Raw genomic sequence first — 12,395 nt, 5'->3', positions numbered from 1 at the left:
CTCGTAACTCTTCTTCCTCTGTTTTAGTGCTGTTGTTATTGATGATAATTAGATAATGCAGGGATCATCAAATATAACCTTGTTTGCTTTCACAAGGATTAATTAGGTCAAGATAAACTCATCAAAAGGGAAAAAAATCTAATTACTATTAGCTAAATGATTGATTGCTAAGAGGCTAAGTAATAAGGCTGGAATATCACACAGAGAAAGCTCGAGGAAAACACAGAGTGCAATGATGGGAAGGCGCCACCCACAAAGCCTTTCTTCCTCAGATTGTGTGTGTATGAGAGCCAGCATCTTCTTATACTGAGCAGGTTTGACTGCAACTCACTAAGTAGCCAAGGATGACTTTGAACTTCTGATCCTCCATCCCTCGACTTCCTGATCCCTGGACTCATAGGCACAACACACCCTCCTTTTATTTAGTGATGGGGAACCAAAACCAGTGCTTTGCGCATAGTCGGCAAGTACTCTGAACCCTTCCTCAGACTCTGACAAAACATCCGAGATACATTTTTTTTTTGTTATTCTTTTAAATATATACAATAACTACTGGGTTGTTTTGGGAGGGTGCTGGGAATTGAACCCAGGGCTTGAGGATTCTAAGTGCATACCACACATTCATTCGCTATTACTTGTACATGTGAATGAGGGTGCAAGAACATTATCTATGTGTGCATGCGTGTGGAAAGCTTGTGCATGTGGAAGGCAGGGATTTCTAAGATGCCATCTCTCACAAACCTAGAACACAACTCCCCCAACTCCCCCAAGAAGAGTGGGCTGGTCAACCACTCCATCACTCACTAACCTGGACCCACCCCCACCCCCACTCCCAAAGTAGTGTACACTGGCTGGTCTGTGATTCCCCAGGGATCCTCCTGCCTCCACCTTCGTGGTGCTGGGATAACACTATCACCCTTGGATATTTACTTTAGTTCTGGGCCCTGAACTCTGTCCCTCGTGCTCACAAGGCAAACACTGTACTGACCGAGCTGGTATCAGAGTTACCACTATGTTTTCCAAACCTCTGTTCTGTCTTGGAGTGCTGAGTGCACTTCTCAACTTCATTCCATTCAATTTTGTTCAAAACATAGAATGAATATTTTTTAAACAAAATCATGTAAATGATCCTGGCGTCTCAGCTGAAACTCTATAAATCACTCTGGCACGGTAAGTCGAGCTGTCCCCCGGTCCCAGCGCCTCACCAGCTGAAGCGCTCTGCAGGGCGTGTCGTTCGCATTTCCACTCCCCTCTGCCGTTGCCTGTGCAGACGCACTGGAGCAGGTTTCCTCTGTTGTCCTTCTTGCTCCACGTGTCCCCAATTCTATAGGACGTCCGAGTGTCCTGATCATTGCATCTGTCTGTTTCGGGAAAGAAGCATTGAATCCAGAAGTTATCTAGTAACCAACACACAGCCATTCCCTCTAAGACAGGAATGTTAAAGTTGAATGCTTCTAAGTGGCTCCTGTTGGTGACAGTCCTACCCCCAGTGCTGCTGATGCAGATTCTAACAGTCAGATGCATGCTTTGTTAAAGTGCAGCCCTGCCTTTCCATTGGCCAAAGAAGAAAAAAAAAAGTTTGGTGTCTTTTATTGATTAAAAAAATTCTTTTAAGACTTTCTGCATTGCTTCTTTGACTCAATTCATTCCCTGGGATTTTATTTATTCCTTCTCAGTGTCTTCTAGACCTTCTGGTAATTACAGCCTATGGCCCTCCTTTCAAAGGCCAACTCTCATAGGAACACTAGAAACAACAGAGAGGCAGGTCTCTTCTAATTGCCCCAGGGAAACCATAAAATAATAAGCACATTGCTTTCTCCGCTTGTTATGTTAAAGACTTCCTGTGGAAAAACAATTTCTTTGGCTAGAAGGCTCTTTTCTTGCCCTACCCCAAAATACCTGTTTTATAATTACAAAGTTCACCCACACCTGTAACCCCTGCACTTGAGAGGTAGGCTCAAGGTCTTTCTCAGCAATGTAGCAAGTTCTAGGCCAGTCTGGGCTTATAAGAATCCCCCTGTATAATAATAATTTCAATAATAACAATAATACACAATAAAGTCAACAAACATAAAAGTCATCAACAAAATGGCCTTATCCCATGGTTAAAAGTCTCTTCCGGAGTTAAGGATGCTATGTCTTATTATCCCTGTAAGAAGCTAGCCTCCGGCATCTTTCTCCCTTCTAAGATTGTCTTGAAGTCTTAATTGCTGCCTCTGCCTTCAAAGTTCCATCTGTAGAATTTCAAACTAACAACAGCCTTGGAATTTGCTGAAGCATGAATTTTAAAATGAATACAAAAAAAAATCAAATCTAGATATCTTGAATGTGTTTAGTTTATCCAGCTTAAAATAGTAATTAAAAATACCACCCAAGTTCAAATTCTTTGCTAAACAAAAATAAGCCATGGAAAATGACCAAATGTTTCCCCCAAACTTATAGGCTCCTTAGATCTTTTGATTTAAAACTGTGATGATCTTCGGTCTTCCAAGTCCTTTGTGGCAGTATTTTAGTTGAAGACAAATTAGACGTCTAATTCTGGGCTTAGTGAGTAAAGGCACTTGCCACCGAACCTGACAACCCGAGGTCACCTCACCCTGCATGGTCTAAACTGTCCTTTGCCCTCTATATGCACACTGTGGCGTGTGTGCCTCCTACCTCCACACACAAAATAAATGTGGAAAGAAATCTAATTCAAATTTCTTACCTATCACTTAAAACTCTTCTGACAGCATGCTAAGTCTCTCAAATAGATAGCATGTGATCAATGAAATGCTATAAGTACTCACTTTGTATGTGGTGGAATAGGAGGGAAATACAAACTGGGCAACAGCTTAGCTTCAGAGAACACTTAGTGGGTCAAAGATGAGGAAGGCTTGTGTAGTAAGCACTCACAAAGCTCAGCATTAGGAGTTTCAGCAAAGATACTGAAAACAGGTTCAGGTTGGACACCATTTTAGCTGGGGTCTTAGCAGAAAAGACACCTCCCTTTGACCTCTGTTCTTAAGTGTATATGCATTTGCCTCAATCAATGGCTGATTTTATTTTTTCTGACTGCATTTGCAGCAATATTTAAGTCACAAAGTTTGAGCCTTACTACTCACATTGTATGTACGAGCAAGGATGGGTTGTAATTTAAGTCTCTCTGCCCAATAAATGAACAAATGCACAGGAATGTTCCACTTTTCTATTAGAAGGATAAGACCGGACACTTCTCATGTCTACTAGGTTCTTGTTTAGCCAGTACACCTTATTTAAACTTCAAACATAGAAGGAAATCTGAAATGTAGAACCTTTTATTTCCATGTCAATAGCTTCGCCAAGTCAAAGGATTCATTTACAGGCTACTTTAAGGATTTAATTGTCCTTAGTACCAGAAAAACACCTCCGTGATAATCTCCAGATCTAAGAAGACCCATTCAGCATTTGAATAATCGCTAAGGCTCTTTTTATTTTGACGGCCTAAGGCAGAGTTGAACAGAGAACTGCTTTTTCTGTCCCCTGAAGAAGCAGAATGTGTTGGTTATACAGTTTTCTGGACATCTTAGGCAACTGTAAAGTTGTCAAAGCATTACCCTAGCCTTACAACTCTCTCTAGGAATCCAGAAGCAACAGCAGGCTGCATTTTCAACAGAAACCTACTTCTGGAGGTACAGGTGATGCGTCCATTGCCTTCCCCGAGACAAGTACAGTCCACCATCATCCAGCCTTGGTAGGGCTTTTCCCAGGTCTCCCCCACGACGTAGGAAGTCCCAGCAGCATGATCAAAACATTTCTCAGCTGTAGAAGAAATCGGACACAAAAAGAAAGAAGGGGGAGGAAGGCTATTTAAAATTATAGTGTCTCCCTGTAATTTAAAGTGTAGCATGTAAGCAAAACCCCAGCCACATTCCTTAAAGTGGCACTCTGTTCAGAAGAGAAGACACGCCCTGCAGCCAAGCACAGAGAAAAGAGGCCAAAGCAAGAGGAAGCCCCAGCCCCGTTGGCAAGCAACTCCTGCCTTCCTAATGAGTATACACAGACAGTATTTTCTGCCGGTCCCAAGCTTACCATAAGCATTTCAAGTGGAAAGAAATGGATGTCTGTACCCTAGGGGAAATGACCCTATGCAAAATCCTAATCTTTTTTTAAATTCATTAATGTGGTACTGGGAATTGAACCCAGGACTTTAGGTTTCCTTCAGCAAGTGCCCTCTACCATTGATCTGTGTGTGTGTCCCTAAACTAAATGAATATAAATTAATGAATGACTTACAAAGAATGAGAGGAAAGCTCTTTACATTTTAGATTTAATGTAAAACACACACACACACACACACACAAATAAATTTGAAAAACTACAAGTCTGATTTGGAGAAATAGGAAACAGGACCCAAAACTTTGGGATTCACAGAGTACAACTGAGGCTGAGACAATCAATCAATCAATCAATCAATAAATAAATAAATATCCCCACAACTGTTAATGTTTGTTTTTAAGGAAATTACCAAAGTGTGATTGGAGCTACACAGCATTTTGGGTTTTGGCCCACTGTGTTCCAACAAGAAATGACTCAATAGTGTAATTTTTCCCCCTTTAAATAACATGTCTTTACCAAGGAGACAGCATCGTATATAAACATAAGGAATCACTTCTTTCTAAGTGATTCTTCTACCTTGTACTTCTGAAACAAAATTAGGATTTCTTTATGTTTCATACTTCAAGATCTGACTTCCTTAAGACTGGGGCATCATATCACACTTCACTAGTTTTTACATTGTGATTCAGCTCTCCTGGCCAGCGATTTGGGTTGCACACGTTAGAGCTCTGCTTGTGCCTCCTTTCCCCACGATCACCCAAGCGAGCCACTCACCGATAGGTTTGCAGGTCCACTCCCCCTTTCCATTTCCCAGACACAAACACTCTAGCATGTAGCCACCAGTCTCGTGTGGCCTCCTCCACTTGTCACCAATCTTGTAGGACTGACCCCCTTCGTGGCAGCGATCTGTTACAGATTAAAGACAAACATTAGGACAATTTAATTCAGAGAATTCAGGCGGTGACCATCTTGTGGTCCAACGTACTTATGTTGGACAAAATGCAATCCCTAACCCTGAGATCAGCTCTCCTGTCAACAACAACAACAACAACAAAAACAAAGGAAGAAGGCTAAAAACATATCTGTTCACTTTGGGTCAGTTGCCAAAGCACAAAGGGAAAGCCATGGAGAAATCTAAATGGCAAGAAGTCATAAATTATGGTTCCCTAGAGAGGTCACAGATAATCTGTTCCCTAGACAATAAAGAGTTGGGAAGAATTGTCCTCCCAGACAGCAAAGTGAGCTGCATGGGCAGAGCATTCCAATTTCCTGGAGTAGGGAGCGCCTGCATTTCACTCCAGGGTGGAAATAGCACTCTTGTGGAAATTAAGCATACACACTCACGAATGTGAAAACCCTGATACTTTCTTAGACTGTTAGACCCAATGGCTGAATTGTATGCAGGGTCACAAGTACTGTGTACCATTGACTATTGGTCTTTGCCAGGAAACTTGGAAAAACCCTAACATTAAGTATTGGAAACATTGGTTTGGTCTATTCAGAAGGGTCTGATTGGTTCTTTTGAACAGAGGACTTATATTTAAGAGTTAGTTTTTAGAAAAAGTCTTATTAATAGAAAGTACTGGTAACCCAATGAGTCATACTAGAAAGACTGCCTTAGCTGTAGACTTCCTGAGAGTCAGCCCAGCACCCAAAGCTCCTTGGAGATGCGCTGTGTGTTCATCAGTCTGTGTTGAAATTGAGAACAGCAAGATCTCCCCAAGTCCAGTCTATTCATCATACAGAACCAGACTTCATGAAAAAGAACAAAAACAAGTCTGGCTCATAGCTGCACATGATAATATGATCAATCAATCTGGCTTAAAGATGCACAGATAATTTAAGATAGGTAGGTCCCTTGAGCATATCTTACTGAAAAGAACCAAGAGATCTTCCACTGTACACACACACACACACACACACACACACACACACACGAGAGAGAGAGAGAGAGAGAGAGAGAGAGAGAGAGACAGAGACAGAGACAGAGACAGAGAGAGAGACAGAGAGAAACAGAGAGACAGAGAGAGAGACAGAGAGGGAGAGAGAAATTCCATCTCTACTTAGATCCATTTTCCAGAAGTACAGAAACTAGGTGGGTAACCTCATGGGGTTTGGTCATCGAGGTAAATCTTAAAGTAAAAAATATTTAGTCAGGGATAACAGAAAAAGACAGGGACGGAACAGAGAGAACAGTATATATGACCTCCTTCACATCACAGAAGGCCTTTCTTACTTGCAATGGTACAGCTGATCCTGCCTCGCCCAGCCCCGATACATGTACAATCCCAGATCATGGAATCTTTAGGGCGCTCATAAGTGTCACCCACTTTGTAAGTGTTGCCAGTGTATTTGTCAAAACAAGTTTCTTCAGCTGTGGAAAGGAAAAAAAAAGTCCATGAGTCTCACACACATAAATGGCTACTTCGAAACTTAAATGAGACAAATTTTAAGTTAGGCTTTAATGAAACCAGAGCTTTTGACCTTTAGCAAGCTCTCTGTTGTTCTCTTATTTATAATGTAAAGAGTTCTCAGGAAAAAAGCCACACCCTGTGACCAGCTGAGTTGCAAAGGAAAGATTTCAAATTCCAGTCTCAAACCAGGGAAATCAATCCAAGGGTCACAAGGGACACACAAACAGTTTGAAGGTTGCCCGCCTCCCAGCAGCCGCTGGCCTCTGACAGCCCTGCTGAAATGTCCCCCCCTCCCCCAGCAGCCTCACATGAAGGCTACCCAGGGGCTTCGAAGTCTCACAAGTGGTGATGGTTTTTTTTCATTGAACTGCAGCTAACAAATCACTTTACAACCCAGTGCCTCAAAGCAGCTCAAAGCCCACCATCAGGAGCCACAGATCTGTGATAACTTTCTAATAAATTAAACTTTTATAAGCAAACTTTTATAAGTCTTCTCTTTGGAGGGAGACATGCAAAACCTTCCATTTTCTAATTAAAAGCTCCGAGAGAGAATAAAGAGAAGGCTTTGGAACCTAGTTTGGATTACATTTGTTTTAGAGTCAGGAGCACGTGAAAAGCCAGGGTAAGAAGTTTTGCTGAGAGGGAATTACACCCTGCGATTCCAGCAGCGTGGAGGAAGAGGCAAATGTGGTTTTACTTAAAGCATCAGGTCTGCCAGGGACCAGACTGCCTTCCACTTACGTTCAGGTTTACTCTCGCAGTTAAAACCTCGGCTTCCGCCATAGCAGGTACAAACCAGAGCGTTGCCCAGGTAGGTCCGTTCCCACTGCTGATTTATCTGATAGTGCTTCCCATTGTCAAAACAGCCAGCTGTGAAGAATTGCAGGGAAAGTTAGAGCAGTTCCATCCCTCCTCCTCTCTTTTTCCCCTACAAAATTACTGAATTTTGCCAACTGACTTGGTGAGCCTGAGCAAACACAAAAACTTAAAAGCAACATTCCACTAAAATACAAATGTGGGACCTAGCTGGGCAAAGATTTAAGCATTGTTTATGTAGGTGGATGTTTAAGGTTTTTTTTTTCCCTTCTTATCTTTTAACTTGGTTAAAAGTTATACAGTGACGTCATGTCCATCTGGTCAGGGGAACTACCTCAGCAGAATTGAAACACTCTGAGAGGCAAAAAATAGAAATTACTTTTAAATCACGAGGGGCTTCAATACTCTTAACAACAACAACAAAAATAAGACAAGAAAGAAAACTTTAAGTTGGGTGTCCTGATGATTATGCCAGTAGCCCCAGCTCTGTAGAAGCTGAGGCAGGAGAATTGTTCCAAGTTGAACACAAGCCTGGACAACACAGGGAAATATCAGGCTAGCTTAGGCTACAGTGGGGGATCGTCTCAAAAGAAAAAAAAAAGGAGAGAGAACTTTTAAAATTTCCTCTAGCACAAGATAAAGGACGAGCGTGTCTCTGAAAACTTGAAGAGAAATGCCTATCCTTGCTCTTGGTGAGGAATCCTAGGGTACCCCCCAAAGCACTGAGCCAACTACATCTCTTTCAAGTTGGTAAGAAACTACCTACTTAGATATTCTTACCTCCTCTCCGTGTTAAATATTTAATCAATTATTTACTAATAAAGAAAATAAGGGTCAGGGGGACCACACTAATCTCAGATGTAAAATTTGTAAGTTCGTGTCTCTTTTCTTTTTCACCTCAAGTTTTGGTTCCTGGAAGGGCGAACTGATGGTGTAGAATTTGTTAGCGCACTTGAGGGAAGAGCAGACGGTCCCTACCTCCACCGCACCGGCAACCAGCCTGTTCAGACTTAAGCCTTTTGTGTCCTCAGCGGGTCTCCCTCAATAAAGCGCGCACTCACACACGTTCGCACAGCCACGCACGCGCGCAAAACTTTAGCCACAACTTCGGCGGGCGCAGAGGACCAACCCATCCCTGCCGCCGGCCGGTTTTAGCCAGACTTTCGGTACTCACGCTTGCTCTGACTGACAGCCACCGGGGACTGAGGCTGCACGATTTGCTGAGCCTGCCTCTTGCTCTTCCCGGCTTCGGTGCAGCGCACGGACGTCCCCAGGCACAGGACGGCCAGCAGCAGCAGCCGCCCGGGTCCCGGACCCCTGAGCATCTTGAGTGGATGGGAGGAGAGTCACCCTCCCCAGGAGGCAAGCGACCACGAACTGTGGTTCCCCTCGCAGCCTGTGGGAAAAGTCCTGAGGTGGGGACGCCGGGAAGAAGATGGAAGGAGGACGGGAGAAGATCAGAAGTTGTGGCCGCAGGCCAGGCTCACACCCTGGGCTCCTTTTCTGCCCCCTGAGCAGCGCAGCGGGTGCGAGCGGCTGAGCCCCAAGAGCGGAGGCTTATATGGGACAGTCCCTTCCCGCCCCCCACGAGGCCCCGCGCGCCGGGGAGGAGGGTCCGGCCCGGCTCCCCCCGCCCCTCCCGCCGCCGCAGCCGCCGCCGACCGCGCGCCGATTGGCCCAGAGTCCGGGTGACGTCACGGGGCACGGTGGGTTCGCCCCGAACAAAAGAGATGCTGATCTCCCGCCAGGTCTGGGACTGGGGAACTTTTTTCCTCCCATTTGGTTTCCTTTGCGGTCGTCAAACTTTTGGGAGGAGGATTGGGGGTAGGGATGGGAAACGGCTGTAAAGTGAAGTAGACCCGGAGGAAAGGGAGGGAGGGGCTGCAGCCGAATGAAGCCTGGGGTGGCAAGGCTTACCCCCACATCTCTTTCCTTTTTTTTTTTTTTTTTTTTTTTTTTTGTAAATTGGTGGTTGTGGTGGTGTTTGAGAACATTGCGTCACCTCTGAGAAAAGTCTGTGCTCACCGGAGTGTATTTTGTGGGGAGGGAAAAAGTCATAAAGTGGCCACCACCTTGTCCCTGTAGGAATCCACGCTTCACTTTAGCAGCCCCGGGGCGGGGCGGCTCCTTCTGGGTGCTTTTCCTGGGTCCTGGACGCCGCCTAAGGCCCCCTTTCTTTGCCTTTACGGTGTTAGGTAGGCTCAGACCCCGGTTTCTCCACGCAGTGCCTGCCGGTTTCGAGAAAGCCCAGGAGAGAGTGAGCGCGTGGCAAAGGTGACCCCTTCCCAGAGCTTCTACAGCCCGGGATTCTGCACGGCGCTCAGCAGATTCCGGGCAAACCCACAGGACCAAGTTTTCTTTGCAAAGATGAAGCAACAGAAAGTTTCTTTTCTAAGTCATGAAGCAAAGTTTTCCTTTCCTGGGAATAGGGTGCCCGTTTCTTTTAGAAGAGAAGTGGTGAACAGCTTGTGAAGGGGGAAAGTTGAACTAGCTGATAAAGGGAGGGACCTTCCCGTCCCCAAGCCACGTTCACTGGGCCATTTGCGCTCAAAGCAGAGACCCGGGTGGCCTCTGGAAGAGAGCTGGGGTGGGGATGGGTACAAAGACTGTGTATGCCTTGCCTTCCTCTTGCCTTCCTCCAGCCTTCCCCGAATCCCCTTCCACGTATCTGGGCGTTTATTTTTTTCAGACTTCACAGTCACGGCAGAATTCCACTATCCACCCCCTCCCCCGCCGTCAGATTTTTTTATATTTCAATTATTATCTTCTCCAAGAATGCATAAAGTTTCACTGAAAATTCTCCGGACTTCCTACACTACTGAGGTTGGAAAGGGGATAGGAGACATGCCCCTGCAGCCGCCAGCAGCCCTAACGCGTTGGCTTTTTTTTTTTTTTTTTTTTTTTTTTTTTTTTTTTTTAACCTTTCAGACACACCAGCCCAGTTGCTTTGGTAGGGCTTCAAAAAACGAGAAACCCACTGTTTTCAAAGCAGCAGATCCGAACCCCAAACTTGGCTTTTCTCCTTCGGTTAGGCGCGTGCTCTCATTTGCTTTGAGAATATTTTTAAAGCTACCAGCAAAATATGGGTTTTTTGTACCAGGTTCTTGTTTTCGCCAAAAGTTCTGCCATACGGATAATTTGAATTTGTATGCTTTATAAAATCCTCAACACATTAAAGATGCAAAATTGACATTTATTTTTATTGATGTAAAGAACTTAAAAAAAAAAGCACAGCGAGTATCAGTTTCTTACAAGCGGTGTAAAATAAGTCAGGAATCTTTGTGACCAACACTAAGTGTTGAGTGAGTGCCATACATTCCCCCAAATTTAGAATCCCGGCTGAGTTAGTTTTTTTGGAATTTCTCAACATCCCTAGACAAAACGGTTTTCTCTTTCAGATATAAAAGGGCTCCTTGTAAAACAGTGAACTTCTGGGAAGTGCTCTCTTCAGCGGGGAGAGGGATACCTGGAAATCAGGATGCTTGCTAGATAAACCTGGAGGGAAGGCTTTCCACAAATATGGTAGATTCTGGAGGAAGGAAAGAAGCGGTTAGAAAAGAATTTTGTCGCAAAAATATGATAGTTTGGTATATTTACCGTACTCAAAATACTTTAGAATAATATACTTTTTAGAGAGCTTGGGGGAAGCTACTTTACATTTCAGAAGAAAGTTTTCTCTTTCAGCCCCATAGAAAATGTCTCTGGTGGCCCACAAGCAAAAATATTTGGCTGAATTTTATAGGAATGTTTTTACTTGAAAGTTGTGTTTTGTTTTTGATTTTGGACATGGAGATATTTTCTTAATTAAGGTAAACGGGCTTTGCCACAGCAGCCTTCCACCATCCAGATCACTTCCAGTTCCAGTGGATTATCTCTAACTCAGAGATAATTAAATCTTAAAGACTACAGTTGGAGTTGGGGAGCTGGAGAGATGGCTCAGTGCTTAAGAGCACAGGCTGCTCTTCCAGGGGACCCAGATTCTAGTTCCAGTAACCCCATACCATGACCACTCAACAGTCATCTGTAACTCAAATTCTAGAGAATCAGTTGAAATTATACTTCTCCAAACTTTTGGCATTTTGTTTTGGGTGTTTTTGTTGATGCAGCTGTTGTTTTGTTTTGTTTGTTTGTTTGACTCTTTTTGTTTTTAGTACTTTTAGCATTTTCTGGTTTTATTTCAAAGACCTGATCCTAGATTGCAACAACAGAGCATCCTCATTTCTTAGTTTTTCTAGGGGGAAGTTGGGCCTGAATTCAGTATAACTGTCGCTTTCCTTTCCCCATCAGCTCCTTGGGGCACTAGCTGTCTGTATGTGAGGGTTTAAATGTGACCTACCGAGACACATCTAACTATGAAGGGCCTTGCCTTACCTCTCCCCCAACCCCCACCCGTAACTGCCCTGACGGCAGGATTTTCCCAGTGTTTCTGACAACTTACAATTTCACTAGGGTAAAGGGAGCACATACATTTGTGGGGTACATTCTTCGGATGTTTTGATCAAGAGTGCCTGTGATATAGAACTTGAATTCGATTGACTTTTTTGAGTTAAACTTGTAGCTATGTGAAGAGCAAAGATAATTTATTAGATCCACTCACTCTGAAATAGAAACAGATCATGGGATAAGTTTTAAGGGTAAGTTTTTACATTCTAAATGAAAAAGTGTTTTTTGGTTTTTGGTTTTTTGATATTAATAGACATTATAGTCAGCTGGGCGGTGGTGGCACACACCTTTAATCCCAGCACTCGGGAGGCAGAGGCAGGTGGATTTCTGAGTTCGAGGCCAGCCTGGTCTCCAGAGTGAGTTCCGGGACAGCCAGGGCTATACAGAGAAGCCCTGTCTGGGACGGGAACAGGAAGACATTATAGTCAATATCTCTACAGACCAAATTGCTTGCTTATTGCAGGAGGGGAACGAACCCCTGATAAGAACTTCCGGACTTCAAAGAATACCATTGGGTGACAATAGCTGGGTTTTTTGTTTGTTTGTTTAGGTTTTTTGTTTGTTTGTTTCCTGAAAATCTTCAGCCTTTATCCTCCTGCTAATCTCTCAGTCCTTCCAGCGGAAGTCTTTGGCAGGGTGACCTTG

The 12,395-nt window shown here is 44.0% G+C and overlaps 1 protein-coding gene across 10 annotated transcripts in view; it reads right to left on the bottom strand.

Moving 5' to 3' along the window:
• Positions 1-8,865, bottom strand: part of Fn1 (fibronectin 1) — a 68,358-nt gene extending 59,493 nt beyond the window's left edge. For 6 of the 10 annotated variants that reach the window (XM_052193785.1, XM_052193786.1, XM_052193787.1 and 3 more), the window contains exons 1-6: positions 8,482-8,865; positions 7,233-7,361; positions 6,314-6,451; positions 4,852-4,983; positions 3,643-3,780; positions 1,206-1,361 (exon numbers count right to left, since the gene is read on the bottom strand). In XM_052193785.1, the coding sequence (XP_052049745.1) occupies positions 1,206-1,361; positions 3,643-3,780; positions 4,852-4,983; positions 6,314-6,451; positions 7,233-7,361; positions 8,482-8,632 (844 nt within the window). In that variant the 5' untranslated portion in view covers positions 8,633-8,865. The remainder of the gene's footprint in view (positions 1-1,205; positions 1,362-3,642; positions 3,781-4,851; positions 4,984-6,313; positions 6,452-7,232; positions 7,362-8,481) is intronic. The other 4 variants (XM_052193778.1, XM_052193780.1, XM_052193781.1 and 1 more) reach the window with 1 other exon arrangement.
• Positions 8,866-12,395: the final 3,530 nt, after the last annotated feature.

Source organism: Apodemus sylvaticus, chromosome 9, assembly GCF_947179515.1.
Source record: "Apodemus sylvaticus chromosome 9, mApoSyl1.1, whole genome shotgun sequence".
In the NCBI taxonomy this organism is placed as follows: Eukaryota; Metazoa; Chordata; class Mammalia; order Rodentia; family Muridae; genus Apodemus; species Apodemus sylvaticus.
Note: the sequence above shows the minus strand (reverse complement) of the source record. Positions and strands in the feature narration are given on the sequence as shown.